Source organism: Dermacentor variabilis, chromosome 5 (assembly GCF_050947875.1).
Source record: "Dermacentor variabilis isolate Ectoservices chromosome 5, ASM5094787v1, whole genome shotgun sequence".
NCBI classification, from domain to species: domain Eukaryota; kingdom Metazoa; phylum Arthropoda; class Arachnida; order Ixodida; family Ixodidae; genus Dermacentor; species Dermacentor variabilis.
This window is the reverse complement of record NC_134572.1, coordinates 204,854,821-204,880,682: the sequence shown is the minus strand read 5'-3', so window position 1 is coordinate 204,880,682 and position 25,862 is coordinate 204,854,821. Positions and strand designations below refer to the sequence as shown.

The following is a 25,862-nucleotide window of genomic DNA, read 5'->3' as shown; positions in this document are numbered from 1 at the left end:
GAAGCATTTTATTGCGAAAAATATTGTCCTTGACAACTGAGATGACAACCACCTGGAAAAAAAAGGTGTACTGTACTGTACATGTGGTGGCTGCAAACATTTATAAAAACCTGGTATTCACTACCTTTACACGTCATCATTAGAGACCGGATCATAGGCAAGTGCAACAGGGCGACACACTATTCATGCAGGGGCAGGAAGTGTTTCTATTAGTGACTTCATAGTGCACATAAATGACCATTTCTGTCCTTTGCGCCTATGTTTGCTTTTAGCACCTCAAAATGCTTTTTTGGGGTGCTCATCATGTTTTAAAAGCACAATTGGTTACTTCTTTCTACAGGACCTGGCACCACTGATAGATGATGTTATGTGAATGCACCTAGCAATGCAACATAGCAAATAAGCATGGACGTGACAAGAGGTGGGAGACACACTTGTCCAGGGAAGAGGTTTGGAGGAGGGAAAGCTGTAGCATTCTGTTGCACAGAAATTTCGAGGTGGAGGGGTGAGGCAGGTGCCCAGTGTGCTCCCCCACCCATTTTGAGTTTGAGTACACTCAGAGACTCGCGAGAATTAACAAACCTGAAATGCCTTTTAGAGTTATTATATCTGAAGTGACACTTGGTAGATATTACTTGAATTTTATTTACAAGAGCATCCTGACTTTTTAGAAATTGACCATCTATTTGCTGTTAAAAACACAGATGTGTTAGATTTTTTTAAATGTTATCTGTGACAAACAATTGTATGTTTTTCCTACTGATGCCAGAGACCTCTTTCAATCATTACCTCATGGCGAACTACTGATCAAACTTTTTATTTCAAGTGGACTTACACTCAATGGAATGGAAAGCCTTATCTTGAGAAAAAAAATAATTTGTATTAGCACCTATTCTGAACAGTGGTTTTTGTCTAAATTAGACAAAGCAATGTCTGGTTATTTGGAAAGCAAGAAGTGGCAAGAACCTTTACGTATTGTTACGAATGATGTTTATTTACAGGGTGAAACGAGGTCCGAGATGGAAGCTACAGGCCAGGCCCAGCCGGCGCAGAGTACCCCGAGATCACGCGCGCCCACCTACTTCTTTCTCTGCCTCAGTCGCGCAGTGCTGCGACATTTTCCCCGGGGGCAGACGAAGCTCGCTGAGCGAGTTAAAGGGACTTGTGATTGTACTGCTTTAGTCTGGCCACGTGAACAACTTGCATCGCACGTGAACGCCGATTACTTGCCGTCACTTTGGCGACGACATAGTTCACATCACTCAAGCGGCTGAGTATAACGAATGGTGCGGTGTAAATGGCGAGAAACTTGCGGTACAATCCCTTTTTGCAAACAGGTGTCCACAACCAAATATAATCACCGGGAGTAAAGCTGACGGGGATATGCCGCGCATCATAGCAAATCTTGCTGTTGCCTTGTGAGGACAACGTCCTAAGATGCACCAGTCGACGTGCTTCCTCAGCAGGACACAGAGTTTGGGCGATGGAAGGATCTTCTTGGCACGATAAAGGTAGAATAGTGTCCAGAAAACTCTGGGGAGCGCGTGCTTACAGCAGAACGGCGCATATCCAGTAACTTCGTGCTTGGCACTATTGTACGCGTATGTTACAAAAGGTAAGATGGCGTCGCAATTCTCGTGGTCAGCAGCGACATACATTGATAACATGTTGGTAAGGGTTCGATTCGTCCGCTCCGTGAGGCCATTGGTTTGCGGGTGGTAAGGAGTGGAATGCCGATATGCAGAACCACAAAGCCGTAAAAGTTCTTCAATGACGTCGGCGGTGAATTGCCGTCCGCGGTCACTGATGACAACCCGGGGAGCGCCGTGACGAAGTATGACGTGATGCAACAAAAATGAAGAGACATCGGCTGCAGTGGCGGATGGAAGTGCCGCCGTTTCCGTGTAGCGAGTAAGATAATCTACGCATACTATAATCCAGCGGTAGCCAGCTGACGTCTTTGGGAGAAGGCCAAGCAAGTCGATGCAGACTTTTTCAAAGGGTTGCGTCGGTGGCCTAACTGGTTGTAAATAGCCTTATGGGGCCGTCGTCGTTTGCTTGTGGCGCTGGCAAACAGTACAGCTGGTGACATACTGTTTCGTTGTTTTCCAGAGCTTGGGCCAGAAGAATCTCTGTCTAAGTCGGTGTAGTGTGCGTGCAAAGCCAAGGTGCCCGGACGTGATATTGTCATGCATGGAACGAAGGACAGCAGGGCGCAGATTTTCGGGCACAACTAGAAGCAATGGGGGACCATCCGCCGAGTAATTTTTTTTGTACAGCAAACCATTACGAAAAGTAAACGGTGTTGTTCCTGCTGGCTCACGTGCAGCTGCCCGTAGAGATTTCAAGGTAGGGTCGCAACGTTGCTCGCTCTCGAAGGTACGCAGGTCTGGAAAGTCGGAAGAGATGGAAACTAGGTAGTCATCGAAGTCATCATCCTCAGCTTTAGTGTGAGGCGAAGGGAGACGGGATAGGCAATCAGCATCCGTGTGACAGCGCCCGCTCTTGTAGTTAACGGAAAAGCTGTACTCTTGAAGGCGCAAAGCCCAGCGGGCCAGCCGACCAGACGGGTCACGCAGCCCAACCAGCCAACAGAGTGAATGATGGTCAGTCACTATCGTGAATGCGCGGCCATGTAGATACGGACGGAACTTCTGAATGGCGAATACGACTGCTAGGCACTCGTGTTCAGTAACGGTGTAGTTTGTCTCCACTTTTGTAAGTGTCCGACTAGCGTAGGCAATTACACGCTCACGGCCATCGCCATTGAACAAGCACAGCGCCAACACCCGCACCGCTGGCGTCAGTGTGTAGCTCAGTTGACGCCTCCGGATCAAAATGCCGCAGTACCAGTCCAGAAGTCAACAAAAATTTCAGCTGTTGAAACGCCGACTCGCAGTCAGCAGTCCACAAGTATGGGGTGTCTTTGTGAAGGAGAGACGTGAGGGGAGAGGCAAGCTGTGCGAAATTCTTGATAAAGCGCCGGAAATATGAGCAAAGGCCCACAAAACTTCGCAGATCTTTCACCGTTTGTAGCTGTTCGAAGTCGCGAACCGCTGCTATCTTTTCAGGGTCTGGTCGTATGCCGTCTTTGTCGACCAGAAAGCCTAGTACGAGGGCTTGACGCTCACTGAAATGACATTTCTTTGAGATTAAAATAAGGCCAGCTTGCTGGATACAGTCAAGAACGATCGACAGGAGCTGATTGTGCTCGTGAAATGTCCAGCCGTAGATAATGACGTCGTCTAAATAGCACATGCAAATTTCCCATTTGATTCCGCAGAGCACGGTATTCATAAATCGCTCGAATGTCGCTGGAGCGTTGCATAAGCCAAAGGGCATAACGTTGAACTCAAGAGACCGTCAGGTGTCACGAAGGCTGTCTTCGCCTTGTCTGAGGGGTGCATGGGGATTTGCCAATATCCTGACCGTAAATCAACAGAAGAGAAATACGACGCGGAGTGGAGGCAGTCGACGGCGTCATCTATTCATGGTAGGGGGTACACGTCTTTCTTTGCGACGGTGTTTAGGCGGCAATAGTCCACACAGAATCTCCATTAGTTGTCTTTTTTCTTCACTAGGATCACAGGAGCAGCCCAAGGGCTTCATGATTCCTGGATCACTCCTTTCTGTAACATTTCTTCGACCTGCTTGGCGATGACTTTTCTCTCTGAAGGTGAAACGCGGTAGGGCTTCTGACGAATTGGCGTTGCTTGCCCTGTATGGATGCGGTGTTGCATACAAGACGCCGGTGGTGTATGGGACGCTCGTTGGCCTTGAGCAAAATCAAACACTGTGGCGTAGCGAGCGAGCACAGCTTCCAGCTGACACTGCTCACTAGAAGACAGCGACTTGTTAATCATGCGCTTAAAGTCAGCAGAATTATCATGGTTGGAATTGGGGTTGAATTTCTTTTCGGCAGTTGACATTTCGACCGTTACGACGCTGACAATGGCTTGTTCATCAAAACTTGCCAGTTTAAGTCCTAGCGGCAATGTTATGGATTGGGTTGAAACGTTCACTGTCCACAAACGAGTACAACCATCAGTGGTGACAACGAGGGAGCGAGGGACTATCGCATTTTTCTTGAGCGCATTGTTATAGTAGGGCTCGGCTAAACCACAACAAGAACCTGTACGAGGGCGAGAAGTATTCACAGGTACAAACATTGCAGTCTGAGGGGGCAAAGTCACATCTTGTGACACGGAGAGATTGTCCGCGGCATCATTGGTGCTATCTGTCATTGAAGTTCGTGCGTCGCAGCGAAGAGAAATCGCGTCACTTCCACAATCCAAAGTTGCCCCCAACTCACGCAAGAAATCAATTCCTAAAATAATGTCATGCATTGTACGTTCAAGCACAGGAAATTCACTTCGAAATGTCTGGTCCCCTATCGTAACTGAAACAGAAAAGACCCCAAGTGGGCGTAACATTTCCCCACCAACTCCACGAAAGGTAGCGTTCCGATCCCAAGAAAACATAACTTTTTGTCCAAGATGATTTTTGAAGGACAGGCTCATAACAGAAACTGCCGCCCCAGTGTCAACTAAAGCAAAAGCACTCACATTGTCAACTAAAAGGCACACTTTGTTTTTAAACAATTTTACACAAGGCCAGGCCCAGCCGGCGCAGAGTACCCCGAGATCACACGCGCCCACCTACTTCTTTTTTCTCTGCCTCAGTCGCGCAGTGCTGCGACAGTATGTTGATGACAACGTAATTTTTCTTGACAAGTGCTCAGGTGTGATGCAGACGCAGGCTTTCAATGTTTGTGCATCATTTAAAGAGTTCTTCAAGCCCCTTGAATTGACATATGAGCAACCTACAAACAGCACCATCAAATTCCTTGATATTCAGCTAGTATTCACCCAGACCATGCATGTTGGTCTGGGTGAATAACTCCACCCTGACCTACGTTATTGCACATTTCAAACTTGTAAAATAGAGGGAATGTATGTTTTCTGAATGCAGTCTAGCCCTCATCAAATGGATGCTATTTTTCATTAATCAATCTACACGATTGTCACAAGCAAGGTACATGTGCAGTGTTCCACTGCAAATTTCTGCTCCATAAATCATGCACACCGGCTGATAGTCATGGGCTCACACCATCTGACAGACACCAAAAAAGTGGCTGTCATTCTGTACATTCATAAGCTGATGATGATGTTGCATGTGGTTTTGTGGCACAAGGGCCAATGATGGTCAAAGAGTGCCAAGAAATGGTATGATGTAATCGATGGTGCGGTCAAGGACAAGAGATGCTTCTGACATGGCTGTATAGTGGCCAAAAATTACTGGTTGTAAACTGCTTAAAATATACTGTATATATATATATATATATATATATATATATATATATATATATATATATATATATATATATATATATATGTTAAAATTATGGAAATGATAAGTGAGGTGTGCTATGAATGTAAAAAGTAAGCTATGAAGGGAGATAAACTAAAAGACATTAAAAGTATGGGGTTTTATGTGCCAAAACCACTTTCTGATTATGAGGCACGCCGTAGTGGAAGACTCCGGAAATTTCGACCACCTGGGGTTCTTTAACGTGCACCTAAATAAGTACACGGGTGTTTTCGCATTTCGCCCCCATCGAAATGCGGCCGCCACGGGCGGGATTCAATCCCGCGACCTCGTACTCAGCAGCCTAACACCATAGCCACTGAGCAACCACGGCGGGTACTAAAAGACATCAGAACCATATTAGCACTACTGATGTAGATGTAGATGTAGCACTTTTAATTTGTTTCACAAGTACGTTCACGGACATAGGCCATCACCAATAACTCTACAAGTCTCTCCTCTCCATTCACATCATGAAGATTCCACAACCATCTTTCTTTCACACACATCTATGGTAAAACAGATGCTTTTAATTAATCTGCCCTTCCACGTGTCATCCACTTGTCGAACGATCTTTCCAATATCCTGGTAGCCGAAGCTAACACAGAAAAATTCTGTGATGAGATAAACACGCATTTGTTACTTTAACTTCTTGTGTGCTTTGCTTCCTGTCTGCATTTTTTGCCTCTTTTGCTCTGAGAATTTTCGACTTTGTGTAAACTTCATTCTATATGTGTCATTATTAACGAAGTGTTCACATGATTTGTACGATTGTATGCTCCTTAACCACGTAAAATTTTGAAACTCCCGTTACCCTGTGCCCATTCTTCAGGTTTGTAAGGTATTTTGAACAAATATGTAAAAATTATTAAATAAACACTGCCTAACAACCCTTAAGCGCAAGGGCCTGGCAGCACATGCTATAAGAAGTGATACTCTTGCAATAGCAGCTTCTAGTGAGAGAATGAGCGACAATGTCCAGGGCTTATGACCTGCAGTGTACTAAGATCACGCAAAAAGCCCAATACTGATTTCGTGTAAAAAAATGGTTCTCTACCAAAAAACATTCCTGGATGAAGGATGTTATGACCGTAGGTAGAAGCAAAGTACTTCTACATAGAGGTTCTGCTTCCTGACCTTATAAAAAACTTTCAGGACTGTCAGCCTTTCACAACAATTGTTATACATAAGAGCTTAACCACCAGTCAGAAAAAAAATTGTTTGCTATATGTATGTCCAATCCTGAGTCGACAGAACAGGACTTCAGTTCGTCTTGTTTTTGTTACAGAGGGCCAGGATTCCAACTGCAGCTTGATAACATGGAGTTTATTTAGAGTTTCAGTGTCCTGCATAGGTTGCAAATTGCCACATTATTTCCTGTGCATGATAGGCTTGAAACCTATAGGAGGGGAGGCATTTCGCCTTGAGGCATCTGGTGTGTGGAATAAAGGCGAGTTGTGTGTCAAGCACGATGCCTAAAGACGTGTGCTCCTTGTTCGTGGATATTCGTTGCCCGTACAGTTCAGTACTACTGGGATCCAGAACTAGCCCTCTCTTTCTTGAGAAAAGAACACAGGAACTTTTCGGGGGTTCATCTTCTAGGTAGCTTTCTATATTGTTAAGCATATTTTCTCTAATTCCCATCTTAGCCAGGTCACGCAATACACTGTAGCACCACGTCATGTTGTGAGCTTTTTCCATATAGAGGAATATGGACAAGTACAGCTTGTGTACAAATGCATCCCCATTGCTTGCCTTGATACGCAAGAGACTTTCAGTCGCAGACCGGCCTTCTCTAAAGCCACACTAGAATGGGTAAGCACACTAAGAACCGGACGAGACAGCGATTGATAATTTTTTTCACAAAGCTTATAAAGGAAGCTCATAATCACTACAGGCCGGTAATTGGTCACCGATGAATCTTTACCATTCTTTAACACAGGGATAACGAAAGCCTCCTTTGATTTGGGTAGCAGATACGCAGCAGCCCAGATACCGGGGTGGGACTGCCCAAAGTCATTTTGGAGCAATTTTCAGAACAAGTAAAATTGCCTTTTGGAGCAGATTGAAACAGTCTAAATTTCATTTTGGAGCAATTTGGAGCAGTTACAAATTTCATTTCGAAGCAGTTTGGACCCAGCCAATCTTAACTGACAAACTTAACTGACAAACTGACAAACTTTTAACTGACCTTTCTTTGAAAGAAGTCCTATTAGGGTTATTATAATTACACGAAGGTATTTCGCCCTCGCCAGCAGCAGTACTTGAGATAGCTATTCCGGCGGCTAGCTTCCCACGCTATGCGTGCCGCCCCCGCACCTGTTTAAGCTTTTTCCTAGACGCTAGAGCTATACAATATCCGCGCAACCTTGAGCGATCGGAAAGCACGTTTTCCACCCTGGGCTGGCGGAGAGGGGAGATTTCGTTCCGGCCGCGAAGCTCTCTACATCTCAGTAAGGTGCCTCGCGGTGGTCTCGTGCTGAAGACGCCCTCTCGGTGAGCGCATATTTCCCCCCTCATCTTTTAAGAGATTCAATACATACAAGCATTTGTCTCGCAAACCAGATTTATTTCAAGGGAATTTCCCACGTCTCAATAATTTCTCTCGTCGTATACGAGTGCTGATTGCCGTGTTATAGTTTGTTAACGAAGCTTCCCCTCAAGTCTAAATATTTTAAGGCAGTTTTCCTAGTCTCTAAAGCCGCTCGAGTTCACGCTGCTCCTCTGGCGGCCATTCTTCAAAGAAATTATGCCTTCCAACCACTCAGAATGCCGGTGACAACTTCACGTTTGATCAATTCTGGATATTGTAAATAGTAAACAACTACTTTTGCTTACATGATCGGCCATGACATTGAAATTGCTGATACAACGGAAAGCATTGCACCGGATGCACGTATATAGAACTGTGTATGTTGAGTGAGATAAGAGCTGCACTATAGGCATCGCAGGCAGTTTTAATTGGAGGCAAACTTGGCAAGTGCGCCTCGAATGATAAATTGTTTTGTCTAAACCGAAACAGCGCGAATTGGTAGGCTGCATGAAAGAGAGACATTCTTATTGAATGACAGGAAGTTATTCGGCATAAATCTGGCGATCACTCAGGAAATGGTTGTTGTGGAACGACGAGTCGGTTCTGATGTACTTCGCTATAAAAACGCGCGAGATAGTGTCGAGCAGCCTATATTGGCTTTTGTGTATGTATATATATATCAATTCTAAATATTGTAAGGCAGTTTGTCGTGTGCGTATCATGGACACGCATGCTTATATCGCCTTCCGTTTCCCTACCACGGTTGCGCTTTAAAACCAACAGCGCGCGCATGCGATCCCATAGATGAGATGAATACATATATATAGAAAAGTATCAGTCATAGCTCTCGTAGTATAGCCTTCTGAGCCGTTTCCCTTTTCTTTTCTTCTCTTTTTTTTTTCTTTGAAAGAAGTCCTATTAGGGTTATTATAATTACACGAAGGTATTTCGCCCTCGCCAGCAGCAGTACTTGAGATAGCTATTCCGGCGGCTAGCTTCCCACGCTATGCGTGCCGCCCCCGCACCTGTTTAAGCTTTTTCCTAGACGCTAGAGCTATACAATATCCGCGCAACCTTGAGCAATCAGAAAGCACGTTTTCCACCCTGGGCTGGCGGAGAGGGGAGATTTCGTTCCGGCCGCGAAGCTCTCTACATCTCAGTAAGGTGCCTCGCGGTGGTCTCGTGCTGAAGACGCCCTCTCGGTGAGCGCATATTTCCCCCCTCATCTTTTAAGAGATTCAATACATACAAGCATTTGTCTCGCAAACCAGATTTATTTCAAGGGAATTTCCCACGTCTCAATAATTTCTCTCGTCGTATACGAGTGCTGATTGCCGTGTTATAGTTTGTTAACGAAGCTTCCCCTCAAGTCTAAATATTTTAAGGCAGTTTTCCTAGTCTCTAAAGCCGCTCGAGTTCACGCTGCTCCTCTGGCGGCCATTTTTCCAAGAAATTATGCCTTCCAACCACTCAGAATGCCGGTGACAACTTCACGTTTGATCAATTCTGGATATTGTAAATAGTAAACAGCTACTTTTGCTTACATGATCGGCCATGACATTGAAATCGACTGCCGCGGACAACATCAGTCCCTTTCCACATAAGTATGAAGCTCGGAGCAGGAGCTTTGGCGCTTGAAAGTAACCGTTGGTTTGACGAACCAACCGACTGAGCTACCTTTCCGGGCAACATTGAAGGATCACGAGTTCAAATCACATGTTATGTTCCTTTTTTTTCCTTTTTTTTTCTTTTAATGTATTTTCCTTCCTTTTATCACTGCACGGAAACCCTCCTAAAAAAAAAAAAATTCTATATCCTCAATTATGTGTGGCCACACATGTGCAGGTCATAAATACCAGGTTCTCTAGCCGAGTGCCATCCATGCGGTATAACCGAGCTCAGATTGGTCCACCTTGACTGATCAAATAGGGCACCACTGTAGGTTAAATGAGGCGTACAACTCCTGCGGGACCCGCCGTAGTTGCTCAGTGGTCATGGTGTTAGACTGCTGAGCACGAGGTCGCGGGATCGGACCCCGGCCGCGGCGGCCGCATTTCGATGGGGGCGAAATGCGAAAACACCCGTGTACTTAGAATTAGGTGCACGTTAAAGAACCCCAGGTGGTCGAAATTTTCGGAGTCCTCCACTACGGCGTGCATAATCAGAAATTGGTTTTGTCACGCAAAACACCATAATTCAATTTCTAATTTAACTCCTGCGGAGACGGTAGAGTATCCGTCTCCAGTGCAAGAGGACCGTGATTCAAATCCCGGTGCCGGGCAATTCTCCACCGGGAAATACAAAAAAAAAAAACGTGTGTTGAGAAAATTGCACAAACAGGCCTGGAGTGCGGCCTGATCCCGGTGACCAGAACCGGTAACGCACTCTCTCACCAGAGCAGGATTGGCCACCCTGGTGCAGTACTTGGCCACAACCTCCTATATGAATACAACAATCAAACCCCGGCCCTCAGTCCCCAGCAGCCGCGAAGCAACTGACCACGGCGGCGGTCAGATCTGTAACGCTGCAGAGGGTGCTAAGAATACCTGGCTCCGGACAGGCCGCCATTGGAATCTGAACCTGGCAACGTTTAACGTTAGAACGCTATCTAGTGAGGCGAGTCTAGCAGTGTTATTGGAGGAATTAGAGGGTAGTAAATGGGATATAATAGGGCTCAGTGAGGTTAGGAGGACAAAAGAAGCATATACAGTGCTAAAAAGCGGGCATGTACTGTGTTACCGGGGCTTAGCGGAAAGACGAGAACTAGGAGTCGGATTCCTGATTAATAAGGAAATAGCTGGTAACATACAGGAATTCTATAGCATTAACGAGAGGGTGGCAGGTCTTGTTGTGAAACTTAATAAGAGGTACAAATTGAAGGTGGTACAAGTCTATGCCCCTACATGCAGTCATGATGACCAGGAAGTCGAAAGCTTTTATGAAGACGTGGAATCGGCGATGGGTAAAGTCAAAACAAAATACACTATACTGATGGGCGACTTCAATGCCAGGGTAGGCAAGAAGCAGGCTGGAGACAAGTCAGTGGGGGAATATGGCATAGGCTCTAGGAACAGCAGAGGAGAGTTATTAGTAGAGTTTGCAGAACAGAATAATATGCGGATAATGAACACCTTTTTCCGCAAGCGGGTTAGCCGAAAGTGGACGTGGAGGAGCCCGAATGGTGAGACTAGAAATGAAATCGACTTCATACTCTGCGCAAACCCTGGCATCATACAAGATGTAGACGTACTCGGCAAGGTACGCTGCAGTGACCATAGGATGGTAAGAACTCGAATTAGCCTAGACTTGAGGAGGGAACGGAAGAAACTGGTACACAAGAAGCCAATCAATGAGTTAGCGGTAAGAGGGAAACTAGAGGAATTCCGGATCAAGCTACAGAACAGGTATTCGGCTTTAACTCAGGAAGAGGACCTTAGTGTTGAAGCAATGAACGACTATCTCATGGGAACCATTAAGGACTGCGCAATAGAAGTCGGTGGTAACTCCGTTAGACAGGAAACCAGTAAGCTATCGCAGGAGACGAAAGATCTGATCAAGAAACGCCAATGTATGAAAGCCTCTAACCCTACAGCTAGAATAGAACTAGCAGAACTTTCTAAGTTAATCAACAAGCGTAAGACAGCGGACATCAGAAACTATAATATGGATAGAATTGAACAGGCTCTCAGGAACGGAGGAAGCCTAAAAACAGTGAAGAAGAAACTAGGAATAGGCAAGAATCAGACGTGTGCGTTAAGAGACAAAGCCGGCAATATCGTTACTAATATGGATGAGATAGTTCAAGTGGCTGAGGAGTTCTATAGAGATTTATACAGTACCAGTGGCACCCACGACGATAGTGGAAGAGAGAATAGCCTAGAGGAATTCGAAATCCCACAGGTAACGCCAGAAGAAGTAAAGAAAGCCTTAGGAGCTATGCAAAGGGGGAAGGCAGCTGGGGAGGATCAGGTAACAGCAGATTTGTTGAAGGATGGTGGTCAGATTGTTCTAGAGAAACTGGCCACCCTGTATACGCAATGCCTCATAACCTCGAGCGTACCGGAATCTTGGAAGAACGCTAACATAATCCTAATCCATAAGAAAGGGGACGCCAAAGACTTGAAAAATTATAGACCGATCAGCTTACTGTCCGTTGCCTACAAAGTATTTACTAAGGTAATCGCAAATAGAATCAGGAACACCTTAGACTTCTGTCAACCAAAGGACCAGGCAGGATTCCGTAAAGGCTACTCAACAATAGACCATATTCACACTATCAATCAAGTGATAGAGAAATGTGCAGAATATAACCAACCGTTATATATAGCTTTCATTGATTACGAGAAAGCGTTTGATTCAGTCGAAACCTCAGCAGTCATGGAGGCATTACGGAATCAGGGTGTAGATGAGCCATATGTAAAGATACTGGAAGATATCTATAGCGGCTCCACAGCCACCGTAGTCCTCCACAAAGAAAGCAACAAAATCCCTATAAAGAAAGGCGTCAGACAGGGAGATACGATATCTCCAATGCTATTCACAGCATGTTTACAGGAGGTATTCAGAGGCCTGGAGTGGGAAGAATTGGGGATAAAAGTTGATGGAGAATACCTTAGCAACTTGCGATTCGCTGATGATATTGCCTTGCTTAGTAACTCAGGAGACCAATTGCAATGCATGCTCACTGACCTGGAGAGGCAAAGCAGAAGGGTGGGTCTGAAAATTAATCTGCAGAAAACTAAAGTAATGTTTAACAGGCTCGGAAGAGAACAGCAGTTTACGATAGGTAGCGAAGCACTGGAAGGGGTAAGGGACTACATCTACTTAGGGCAGGTAGTGACCACGGATCCGGATCATGAGACTGAAATAACCAGAAGAATAAGAATGGGCTGGGGTGCGTTTGGCAGGCACTCTCAAATCATGAACAGCAGGATGCCACTATCCCTCAAAAGGAAAGTGTATAACAGCTGTGTGTTACCAGTACTCACATATGGGGCAGAAACCTGGAGACTTACGAAAAGGGTTCTGCTGAAATTGAGGACGACGCAACGAGCTATGGAAAGAAGAATGATGGGTGTGACATTAAGGGATAAGAAAAGAGCAGATTGGGTGAGGCAACAAACGCGGGTAAACGACATCTTAGTTGAAATCAAGAAAAAGAAATGGGCATGGGCCGGACATGTAATGAGGAGGGAAGATAACCGATGGTCACTAAGGGTTACGGACTGGATTCCAAGGGAAGGGATGCGTAGCAGGGGGCGGCAGAAAGTTAGGTGGGCGGATGACATTAAGACGTTTGCAGGGACAACATGGCCACAATTAGTACATGACCGGGGTAGTTGGAGAAGTATGGGAGAGGCCTTTGCCCTGCACTGGGCGTAACTAGGCTGATGATGATGATGATGAATCTTAACTTTGGCGGAATAATGGAATATGGCAGTGCACTTCAAAACCATGACTAAACACAGAATAAGTCAACACAAAGCCCACAGTAGAAGCCTGCTTTGTAGCTATGTGTACTAGAATATGGAAAAGTGGGTTGAGTGGCGGCATGGCGCATGCTTTCCTGTAAAACTGAAAATATTGGTGGCACTACAATCGACCTATATATTCCTGCACCGATGCTCATGATGACAGCAGAAAATGCTCTCAAATTACGCGGTCTAATACATGGGCTAAAATAATTTTTGGCCCTATATGTGTCACTGCAGACCTAGAGAGCCACAATCAACCCTGGGCTGCTATAAAACTACTGTAATCTGTTTTATTGAGTTAGCAATTATATGCATTTCGTGCACCGACTAGAATATGTTAACAACACAGTCGTATACAGTTCTACTGGCTACTGCTACAGACTGCTTGGAAATTCAACATTTTCTACAATTCCCTGGTCCGTAAACTTTTGTGGCCGGGTGTACATAAAGATTTCTGCATGTAAGCAGGATCCTGAAAAATTGGTTTACAGGCTCAGAATGATGTAATCATGGAACTAGTTAGTCTGGTTCATCCAGAATGTCTATTTTAGGAAAGTGTTATCAGAACGCAGGGGGATGTGGATACAAAGTTATTGGTTTTACCTTTTTCTGAGCAAGAGAGAAGGAAGGGGAAGAGGTACAAGGGGCTAGCACTCTTTTTCACCATGCTGTTTTATATATAAGGCTGTACGCTTTTCAACAAACGGTGACAGGAAAGCTGCTAGTTAGCAGTACACTAACTAACCTTTTCAGCAACCATAGTAAACGACATGTTAAAAGGGAGTTTGTCTTTATTGGTGCATGTCGAGCTGATACTGTGGTACAAAAAATATTACAACGAAGGTGGACACAGGCGGGCACAAACGAACGCCATATAGAAGGTCAAAATGTTTGCTTTGTTTTGTGGGATTATAAATTCATTAAACAACCATGGCATTCTGTCACCACATTTGAAAATTGCAAGAACATAAGGGGCAGCATTTAGAGTTTTCATTTGATTGCACAAAGTCGAAACAAATTCTTAAAGACTTGACAGAGCAAACTAGACATTTTCAGAACTAAGTACAATATCATTTTGCACAAGAAAAAAATATATAACAACCAAGAATAAAAAGCATATATGTGCATCATGTCCGCTACAATCTGGTACATACAATATCCAAAGAAACTACTACGCCAAGCATGGCTGCCACAGTCACGAAGTAATAATTTAAAAAAAAAACTGGGACTGCACAGACTATACAGTTGCACCGGGTCACCTCGCACATATCTACAGAACCTGATGTGGTTTCCTGGCCCGCATCATGCAGGCTCAGTCCACAAACTGCAAATGTTCCTCCTTTTCTTCGTCTGTCGCATTCTTAATACTTGAGATACTTGGAGCTTTGATAGAAATTTTCATCAGCGCAACGGCATGGGCTGGCATCAAGCAACACCTATCTGATGTCAAGATCATGGTGGAAAAGCTTCTTTCAATGGCAGCAGTTGCTACAGTAGCTTCATTGCAGCTGATGATAAAGCAGAGAACATTGTTGTTCTCTCGACCTTGCACGCACACATTAGCAGCACTTGCTGCTGATGCTTGCAGTCAGCCCTCCAGGATACCGTCTGTAAATTAAATACTTGGGTCACCATGTTGTCCTCTGATGTTCTGCACAGATGAGAGATACCTTTAAAATCAGGTTTCTCCTGCTTTAAATGAAAAATGCTGTGGCTGCCAGTTCTTGAAACCGGTCGCAAAACCTTGGAATGCATGTTCTTCAGGACTATAGTATTATTAATTATTAGCGTAATTTTTTCCAGGATAACTGCCTGCATGTAAGAGGGGAGGGGGTCTGGAATAATTTTGGGGGGTATGTCGGAATCCTCCTACGGGGGGGGGGGGGGGGGGCTGGCATATATATATTCCTGATTATAGACAGTGGGATGTTAACAGTGCTTACATATTTCAGGCCTTGCTGCTCTCGGTCATCAGCATGAGCACGCACACATGTGTAAATGCAGCAAGAGGGCTAATCAACACAGCATGGACAAGCATGGTTGACCGTTGTTCTACCGTCCCTGTCAACATGAACTTCACCGCGCATGCAATTCCCATAAGCGGCGTCATGTCATCAGAGCGTACAGCTATAAGGACGCCCTGCGACCGAATTTTCAGTGCGCTTGGTGGAACCAACAACTGCAGGACATTCACAATGCGCTCTGCTTACACATTTCAGGTTAGTTATTCTTGCACCTGCAGAGACGATGAGAAGTGTCTATTTCTTCTGCCAAGGCCCCACACACTGCTCTCCATCGTATGTGATTGTATTCGTGTCTGCGCATTACTACTGTGTGGGGATGTGGAAGAAAATCCTGGTCCTCGCAACGCTAAGATGTTCGAAAAGCTGTTAGCAGATCAAGAGGCTATCTGTAGCGACTTGAAGGAAGTGAAAATGAAGCTTACTGAAACTGAAAAGATTCTCAACAAATTCAGTGCACACTTAGACAAAGTCGAGAATAAATTGAAGGAAGTAAGCGAGAAATCTGGTACCACTGATAGTCTAAATGATCATGTTATGAAACTTCAGAACACTGTCATGCAGCAACAAAGTAAGCGTATGCTATGGTGTTAGGCTGCTGAGCACGAGGTAGCGGGATCGAATCCCGGCCACGGCGCCGCATTTCGATGGGGGCAAAATGCGAAAACACCCGTGTACTAAACACCCGATTTAGGTGCACGTTAAAGAACCCCAGGTGGTCGAAATTTCCAGAGTCCTCCACTACGGCGTGCCTCATAATCAGAAAGTGGTTTTGGCATGTAAAACCCCACAATTTAATTTTTTAAGTAAGCTTACTCTACTGGAGGACCGAAATCGTCGAAATAACTTGGTTGTCATTGGAATTATGGAGGGGCCTAATGAATCTGAAGAGGTACAGTTATAAACACACAGTTACAAGGTTTTTTGTGATGAACTTGGAATAAATTACGAATAGGTAGCTAGAGTACACCGGCTTGAAAAATCCTCATCAAACCACCCAATTATTCTTTATTTTCAGGACTATCTTGAGAAACAGAAGGTACTCAGTAGACCTGGAAAGTTAAAAGGGGCGAACATTTTTATCCAAAGTGATTACTCTTTGGAAACCTTAAGAAAAAGAAAACTGCTATGGCAAACTACGAAACATGATAAAATGGGAAAGAAAGTATCACTCGTAAATGATAAACTTTGCATTGGAAAAATGCTTTACATATGGGATGACGCATGTTCCACACATGTCCCAGTTGTAGCTGCTGACAGCAAGGCATCTGAATCATAGTGATCACAGATAGACAAATTTTTGTGTATCTTTTCTTTGAATGCCAGGAGCATTGTCAACAAAACAGATAAACTTGAAATTTCATTACTTACTTATGGCCCTCACTTAGTGGTTTTGTCCGAGACCTGGTTAAATGGAAACGTTTGTGATAGTGAAATTATTCCGCCTGGTTCTTGCGTTTATCCATGTGATTGTGGTTCATGTGGTGGGGGAATTGCAGTAATTGCTAGGTCTGGTATAAATGCTCATGTTATGCAACAGATCGAAGATCATGAGTGCTTCTTTCTAAACATCACAACAAATGAGTTGGTGTTTGTACTCTCCAGTTTAGAGGGCACCTGATGCTGATGTCTTTTCTTCCTAGATTGTGTGATCATTTGGTCAAGTTTTGCACACGTAATATCATCATAATAGGAGACTTCAACTTGCCGTCCATTAACTGGAAATATTTGGTCAAGTTTTGCACACGTAATATCATCATAATAGGAGACTTCAACTTGCCGTCCATTAACTGGAAATATTTGGCCAATGGTAAATGCACTAATATGGATGCTATGCTTGATATAAAGCTTGCTTTGTATGTTGAAAAAATTTTAGGTGATTTTACTAGAGAGCAAGCACTTCTGGAACTTCTTTTTGTAAGTGAATCTTTTTCTAAATGTACTATTACTGTTGAACTGGGTATTTCTGACCATCAACTGCTATGTTTCACCATATCATCAAGATGATGAGCAAAACGAGAACAAGGTGAAAGCTGGAGCCAATGTCTCGACAAGTGGACTTGTCTTCAAGTCCACTTGTCGAAACATTGGCTCCAGCTTTCACCTTGTTCTCGTTTTGCTCATCGTCTTGAATTTCCATCTCCCGCGTTCCCCGTGTTTTCTCACATCATCATCATCATCATCATCATCATCATCATCATCATCATCCTGGTTACGCCCACTTCAGGGCAAAGGCCTCTCCCATATTTCTCCAGCTACCCCGGTCATGTACTAATTGTGGCCATGTTGTCCCTACAAACTTCTTAATCTCATCAGCTCACCTAACTTTCTGCCGCCTCCTGCTCAGCTTCCCTTCCCTTGGAATCCAGTCAGTAACCCTTAATGACCATCGGTTATCTTCCCTCCTCATTACGTGTCCTGCCCACGCCCCCATTTCTTTTTCTTGATTTCAACTAAGATATCATTAACTCGCGTTTGTTCCCTAACCCAATCTGCCCTTTTCTTATCCCTTAACGTTACACCTATCATTCTTCTTTCCATAGCTCGTTGCGTCGTCCTCAATTTAAGTAGAACCCTTTTCGTAAGCCTCCAGGTTTCTGCCCCGTACGTGAGTACTGGTAAGACACAGCTGTTATAAACCTTTCTCTTGAGGGATAGTGGCAATCTGCTGTTCATGATCTGAGAATGCCTGCCAAACGCCCCCCCAGCACATTCTTATTCTTCTGATTATTTCAGTCTCATGATCCGGATCTGCGGTCACTACCTGTCCCAAGTAGATGTATTCCCTTACGACTTCCAGTGCCTCGCTACCTATCGTAAACTGCTGTTCTCTGCCCGAGACTATTAAACGTTACTTTAGTTTTCTGCAGATTAATTTTTAGACCAACCCTTCTGCTTTGCTTCTCCAGGTCAGTGAGCATGCATTGCAATTGGTCCCCTGAGTTACTAAGGAAGGCAATATCATCAGCGAATCGCAAATTACTGAGGTATTCTCCATTAACTCTTATCCCCAATTCTTCCCAATCCAGGTCTCTGAATACCTCCTGTAAACATGCTGTGAACAGCATTGGAGAGATCGTATCTCCCTGCCTGACGCCTTTCTTTATTGGGATTTTGTTGCTTTCTTTATGGAGGACTACGGTGGCTGTGGAGCCGCTATAGATAGCTTTCAGTATATTTACATACAGGTCGGCGACACCCTGATTCTGTAATGCCTCCATGATTGCTGAGGTTTCGACTGAATCAAACGCTTTCTCGTAATAAATGAAAGCTATATATAAGGGTTCGTTACATTCTGCACATTTCTCTATCACTTGATTGATAGTGTGAATATGGTCTATTGTTGAGTAGCCTTTACGGAATCCTGCCTGGTCCTTTGGTTGACAGAAGTCTAAGGTGTTCCTGATTCTATTTGCGATTACCTTAGTAAATACTTTGTAGGCAACGGACAGTAAGCTGATCGGTCTATAATTTTTCAAGTCTTTGGCGTCCCCTTTCTTATGGATTAGGATTATGTTAGCGTTCTTCCAAGATTCCGGTACGCTCGAGGTTATGAGGCATTGCGTATACAGGGTGGCCAGTTTCTCTAGAACAATCTGACCACCATCCTTCAGCAAATCCGCTGTTACCTGATCCTCCCCAGCTGCCTTCCCCCTTTGCACAGCTGCCAAGGCTTTCTTTACTTCTTCCGGCGTTACTTGTGGGATTTCAAATTCCTCTAGATTATTCTCTCTTCCATTATCGTCGTGGGTGCCGCTGGTACTGTATAAATATATATATAACTCCTCAGCCACTTGAACTATCTCATCCATATTAGTAATGATATTGCCGGCTTTGTCTCTTAACGCATACATCTGATTCTTGCCTATCCCCAATTTCTTCTTCACTGTTTTTAGGCTTCCGCCGTTCCTGAGAGCATGTTCAATTCTATCCATATTTTACTTCCTTACGTCAGCTGTCTTATGCTTGTTGATTAACTTGGAAAGTTCTGCCAGTTCTATTCTAGCTGTAGGGTTAGAGGCTTTCATACATTGGCATTTCTTGATCAGATCTTTCATCTCCTGCGATAGCTTACTGGCACCCTGTCTAACGGAGTTACCACCGACTTCTATTGCACATTCCTTAATGATGCCCATAGGATTGCCGTTCATATCTTCAGCACTAAGGTATTCTTCCTGAGTTCAGACCGAATACCTGTTCTGTCGCTTGATCCGGAATTCCTCTATTTTCCCTCTTACCGGTTGATCCTCTTACTCATTGATCAGCTTCTTATGTACGAGTTTCTTCCGTTGAGAGCAGCATTCCGGGCAAGTTGGTAATCCATTGCTTAAATGATATTGCGCGACATAAAAACGACACGGACGTGAAAGAAGACGACACACCAAGCGCAAACTTTCAACTAAGTTTATTGTGCCACTGCGTCATTTTATACATGGCAGGCAATGTAGATCGCGCATGCGCTTACAAAGAAATGAAGTGCGAAGTCATGTAACATGGTTACGTGTCATGTGACGCCGCGTCCAAGTAACGTAATTCTTTTTCTGTGAGAGCCAGAGACGGGAAGCTAACACACGCATCACCCAATTTCGCGATCATCTGCGCTTCAGATATCTCACGGATGAGCTGCGTTCTGCCACGGGAAACAATCGTGCATTGATCCTCAAGAGGCTCGCACCCATGATCGCGACAGTGGATCGCCAAGATCAGATCTTTCATCTCCTGCGATAGCTTACTGGCACCGTTCCCTCTTCGTTCCGTTCCCTCTTCAAGTGTAGGCTAATTCGAGTTCTTACCATCCTATGGTCACTGCAGCGCACCTTGCTGAGCACGTACACATCTTGTATGATGCCAGGGTTAGCGCAGAGTATAAGGTCTATTTCATTTCTAGTCTCGTCATTCGGGCTCCTCCACATCCACTTTCGGCCTTCCTGCTTGCGGAAGAAGGTACTCATTACCCGCACATTATTCTGTTCTGCAAAGTCTACTAATAACTCTCCCCTGCTATTCCTAGTGCCTATGCCATATACCCCCACAGACTTGTCTCCATCCTGCTTCTTGCCTACCTTGGCATTGAAGTCACCCATCAGTACAGTGTATTTTGTTTTGACTTTACCCATCGCCGATTCCACGTCTTCATAGACGCTTTCACCCGCCGTGGTTGCTCAGTGGCTATGGTGTTGGGCTGCTGAGCACGAGCTCGCGGGATCGAATCCCGGCCACAGCGGCCGCATTTCGATGGGGGCGAAATGCGAAAACACCCGTGTGCTTAGATTTAGGTGCACGTTAAAGAACCCCAGGTGGTCAAAATTTCCGGAGTCCTCCACTACGGCGTGCCTCATAATCAGAAAGTGGTTTTGGCACGTAAAACCCCAAATATTATTATTATTATAGACGCTTTCGACTTCCTGGTCATCATGAGTCGATGTAGGGGCGTACACCTGTACGACCTTCAATTTGTACCTCTTATTAAGTTTCACAACTAGACCTGCAACCCTCTCATTAATGCTATAGAATACCTGTATTTTACCAGCTATATCCTTATTTATCAGGAATCCGACTCCTAGTTCTCGTCCCTCAGCTAAGCCCCGGTAGCACAGGACGTGCCCGCTTTTCAGCACTGTATATGCTTCTTTTGTCCTCCTAACTTCGCTGAGCCCTATTATATCCCATTTAATGCCCTCTAATTCCTCCAACAACACTGCTAGACTCGTGCAAAAGGATAGAAAGCTGGGCGAGTTGGTACGGTAGCATGATCTTGGATTGTAGCGCGAAGTGAACACGGACACAGAAAGGAGCAGACAGGACGAGCGCTACAATCCAAGATCATGCTGCTAGACTCGCCTCACTAGATAACATTCTAGCGTTATCTAAATTACTGATTATTTAGAGAAACCACTAGCTATTGATGCTCATTCTAAGAATGTTCATGACCTATGGAGTCATTTTAAAACAAGTAGTGTTATTCTGTATTGAAAACTTTGTATTTATGAGAGTGGTTACTAAAAGTCACAAAAATCAATGGCTAAGTCGTGAAATCCACATTAAACTTAAACTAAAACAAATGAGAAAGACAAAATATGTGTAAGAATACTCTCATGGAACTGAGGAATGAATTAACTAAGGTGCAACAAGCAAAGCATAATTACTTGACATGTTCTCTTCCAGAATTTCTTAGAACTGATCCATCAAAATTTTGGCGTTACCTCAGAAAGACAAATGAGTCTATCCAAAAAATTTCAGTAAATGATCAGCTTATCGAAAACGCGGTTGATATAGCTCATGCAGTTTCATGTATTTCACATGTATTTTCACAGTTTTTTCCCTTAATGCAACCACAGCATACACAATGAACTTTTCATGAAAGATGTACCAGTGATAACTAGCAAGGGGGTTCTATTTATGCTGCATAAATTGAACGAGAAAAAAAGCACGGGAAAAGATGGCATCGCTACTGCGGTCTTGAAACACTTTGCAGTGCAGATTACACAGTACTTGACAAATCTTTTTTAGCTTTCTTTAACAACAAGTGAGCTTCCTGATGACTGGAAGATAGCGCACATTGTGCCGATATTGAAGAAAGGCGACAAGCTTAAGATAACACATTATAGGCCCATGTCGATTATATCTACTTGTTCTAAACTTATGGAACACGTCACAGCTGGCTATATAAGGTCTTTCTTGTCTAACAATAAAATAACAATAAAAGTTTGCCTCCTTATCAGCATGGATTTACCAAGGGAAGATGTACTACAACTCAGCTGCTCACCACTACATTTACTTTAATGACATTCGACCACTTAGGGCAAACAGATTAATTCTTTATAGACTTTAGCAAGGCATTTCACAAGGTGCCACATGCGAAACTGATACATAAGCTGAAATTAACCGGCCTTCCCTGCTACTTAGTGAAATGGGTTGAAGCCTACTTGCATAGGAGAAAACAATTTGTTGTAGTGGATGACTGTGGTCTGATATGCTTCCTGTTTCTTCTGGTGTGCCTCAGGGCAGTGTCTTGGGCCCTTGCTTTTTTATAGTTTATGTGAATGATCTCATTGAATTTTTGTCTGATACAGAGTGCATAAAACATTTTGCTGATGACTGTACTATATAAAAGGAGATATTGTGTGAGAGTGATCATGTTGTTTTACAGGACCAATTGTTGAAAGTTGAGCAGTGGTGTCGAACTTGGGATATGGAAATTAACATGCAAAAAACAGTCTTATTAACACTTATGCATAAATTACAGCCTAGTTCTTATTCCTATACTCTTTGTTACCAAGAAATAGCACAGGTTACTGGCTATAAGTATTTAGGTGTTACACTTACTTCTGAATTATCCTGGTCAGGTCATGTTTCGGATATATGTGCATCAGCATTTAAGAAGTTGTGTTTCCTAAGAAAGAAACTAAACACAGCTCCAGCAAAGCTAAAGTTACTCATGTGCAATACTTACATAAGGTCCAAAAAAAATATGCTTCTGAAATTTGGGATACCGAAACTAAGCAGGATATATATAAACTTGAGATGTTGCAAAGAAAGGCTATCAGATTCATTTTTGGTAAATATAAAAGGTGCGACTCCCCTACTAAACTCATGCAAGGTTGCGGGATTACAGCATTGTAGGTGCGTCAAAAATATGCTCGGATAGTGTTCATGCATAACATGTTGAAAGGTAAATTTGATGTCTCCATACCTTCATCTGTAAAACCCTTAGACACCAGAATGACTCAACACAATCATGACCATGCACTGAAACCGGTATTTGCTAAAACTAATGCATTTAAACAGTTTCTTTCCACAGACAATTTCTGACTGGGATGCTCTTCCTAAATCCATTTTTGAGGAGGCTGATTTTCAAACAACACTGGAAAAATTGCTCTAGTTTTCTACTTTGCTTGTTACCAAGTACGTATTATATGCGTAGTGATGTAACCTTTTTTATTGTTAATGACGTTATTCATTTGTAATCTCGATTTATACTAATTGTTTTACATTCCCACTCCTGCTTGGGCCTGTCACGACCTGTAGTATTGTGAAATAAATAAATCAAGTAGCTGAAACATACTTAGCAATAGTAAAATTACGTATGAACTGTATATGGTGTCACGTAAATGCGTGTCACGAGTTCAAATACTTATCATTTTGCATAAATATACGGCATATTTGTATACGTGCGAGGAAATAAGAGCAGCATGCAAATAGACAAACAATTGGCAATGCGACAAGGGTAATGAATTCGCTCTTTAGTGAGCTCAACTGATGTCGTACCAGCTGTGGAAGGTACCTACGCTAAAGCGCGCGCAGACTCTGCCCAGGCGGCGCTGCGGAAAAACCCGTCACCAGCGCCCCCATCCCATCACAGCCTTCGCGCAAACTGAGTAGTGCAAGGAGAGCTGTCCGCAAGCGAAGGTGCATAGGCCACAATGGACCCTTCTCTTTCGTTTGTGTTGAGGCACAGTTTCCTAAAAATCAAAGACTCTGGAAAGCTTCTTCCGCCCGTCCACGCTTCCGGAAAGGAAGCTCAGCAGAAAAAGTGCACCAGTCTTGCGACAGCTACAAAAATGTCCTGCGAGAGATCAAGGAAACTTACCAAAGATCCCGCCACAATCGATGCTATAGCATTCCTCTTTTCGCCGAGCTCCATCCATTCAGGGCGATTGAACTGAATGTTGTCAAAGCACCCAGCCATACTTATTTTTGGCCGTGCTACACCGTATGGGTGCTTGGACGCCTCAGCTAGGGTCTAGCTACCCTACCTCAGCCGCTAAGAATCTCTATACTATGTAGTGTTGCCAGGTCGGACAAGTCAGCGTACCCCAAAGCTAGTGTCATCGTAGCTCAAATTTAGCCAAACAGAAAAATAAGCAAAATAAAAAATTTATAGCCAAATGTAGCCCTTTTTATTTTCAGTGTTATTTTATACGTTTTCCCATTCGACTACGGCAATCCATTCTTCCACAATCCGTTGGTTACATACATAGAGTTCCTCACATATTACCTAGAGAGAAATCTGGCGCTGCTGCGCTGTGGTATGCGTGGTATGCTGCTCTGTGGAAGGACATACAATCCTTCCGACCAATTACGATAACATCAGTTATATATAGGCTGGCGATGCTGGCAGTGAAATTAAAAATGCAGTCATGGGTAGAAAGTAACAGAATACTCGGATAACTTCAGTACGGGTTCAGAAGTGGTAGGCGCTTTAATGACAGCCTGTACGTGCTTACCCAGGCGTGCGTCTAATTGTCTACAGTGAACTAGATTACATTATAGTGACACGACCGGAATGGCGCGCCTGCTTTTCCGGCGGCCCGTTACGCTCCGGAAAGCCGCTAGAGGCGCTGCCGCTCTCTTTCATATTCGCAAACAAGCAAAGTGATTTGCAACGTCTGGCTAATATCTGTGGACAGGAAGCCAACAATTTAGGTTTGAAATTTAGTGTTAGAAAATCAGGTGTTATTGTATTCAATGATAACAGTGAACAGACAGTGGAGATACAGGGCCAAGAAATACCTCGGGTAACAGAATATAAATACCTTGGTATATGGATAAACGAAGGCAACGGATATATGGAAACACAGGAAAAAACCATAACAGTCAAGGGGAAGAGAAATGCAGCCATAATGAAGCACAGAGCGCTATGGGGATACAATAGGTACGAGGTCCTCCGAGGTATGTGGAAAGGGGTAATGGTTCCAGGACTTACTTTTGGAAATGCGGTTGTTTGCTTTAAATCAGGGGTACAATCAGGACTCGACGGGAACCAAAGGTCAGTGGGTCGCCTCGCATTGGGCGCTCACGGGAAGACTACAAATGAAGCTGTGCAAGGGGATATGGGCTGGACTAGTTTTGAAGTGAGGGAAGCTCGCAGTAAAATTGAGTATGAAGAACGGCTGAGGAATATGGAGGAAAGTAAATGGGCTGGGAGAGTGTTCAGGTATCTGTACAGGCAAAACATTGATTCACAGTGGAGGAAAAGAACTAGGAAGCTTACCAGCAAGTATGCGGCCTGTGGGGTGGGCAACACAGCAACAAAGAAGGTCAAGCGGAAAGTCAGAGAGGCTGAATTAATCTCATGGGTGGCGGCAATGGAAAAGAAACCTGCCATGAGTAACTACTTAAGGGGAAAAAACGAAATTAGGAAAGAAACCATTTATGATAACTCAAAGGGAAGCTCATTACTTTTCGAAGCGAGATCGGGATGCCTTAGAACACGCACCTATAAAGCGAGATATAAGAAGGAAAAAGAAGCATGTGCTTGCTGCGGTAAAGCTAGGGAAACGACGGAGCATATTTTATTAGAATGTGAAGACGTCTATCCAGCGGTCGATTTAGGCACCACTGGCCTCCTTGAAGCCCTTGGGTTCAGCGGGAGCAGTGGTAAAGCAAACAGGTCCGCAATAGACATCAGTAAGAGGCGATTGGAGGATTGGTGGAAGAAAAGTAGGGAAACGACAAAAGACGGAG

At 44.1% G+C, this 25,862-nt stretch overlaps 1 protein-coding gene across 5 annotated transcripts in view; it reads right to left on the bottom strand.

Annotated features, from left to right (window-relative positions):
- LOC142583458 (transmembrane protein 50A) overlaps positions 1-24,201 on the bottom strand; it is a 226,449-nt gene extending 202,248 nt beyond the window's left edge. For 2 of the 5 annotated variants that reach the window (XM_075693939.1, XM_075693938.1), the window contains exon 1: positions 23,986-24,194. In XM_075693939.1, the coding sequence (XP_075550054.1) occupies positions 23,986-24,084 (99 nt within the window). In that variant the 5' untranslated portion in view covers positions 24,085-24,194. Of the gene's footprint in view, positions 1-23,985 lie in introns of all 5 variants that reach the window. The other 3 variants (XM_075693936.1, XM_075693937.1, XM_075693940.1) reach the window with 3 other exon arrangements.
- Between the last annotated feature and the right edge of the window lie 1,661 nt (positions 24,202-25,862).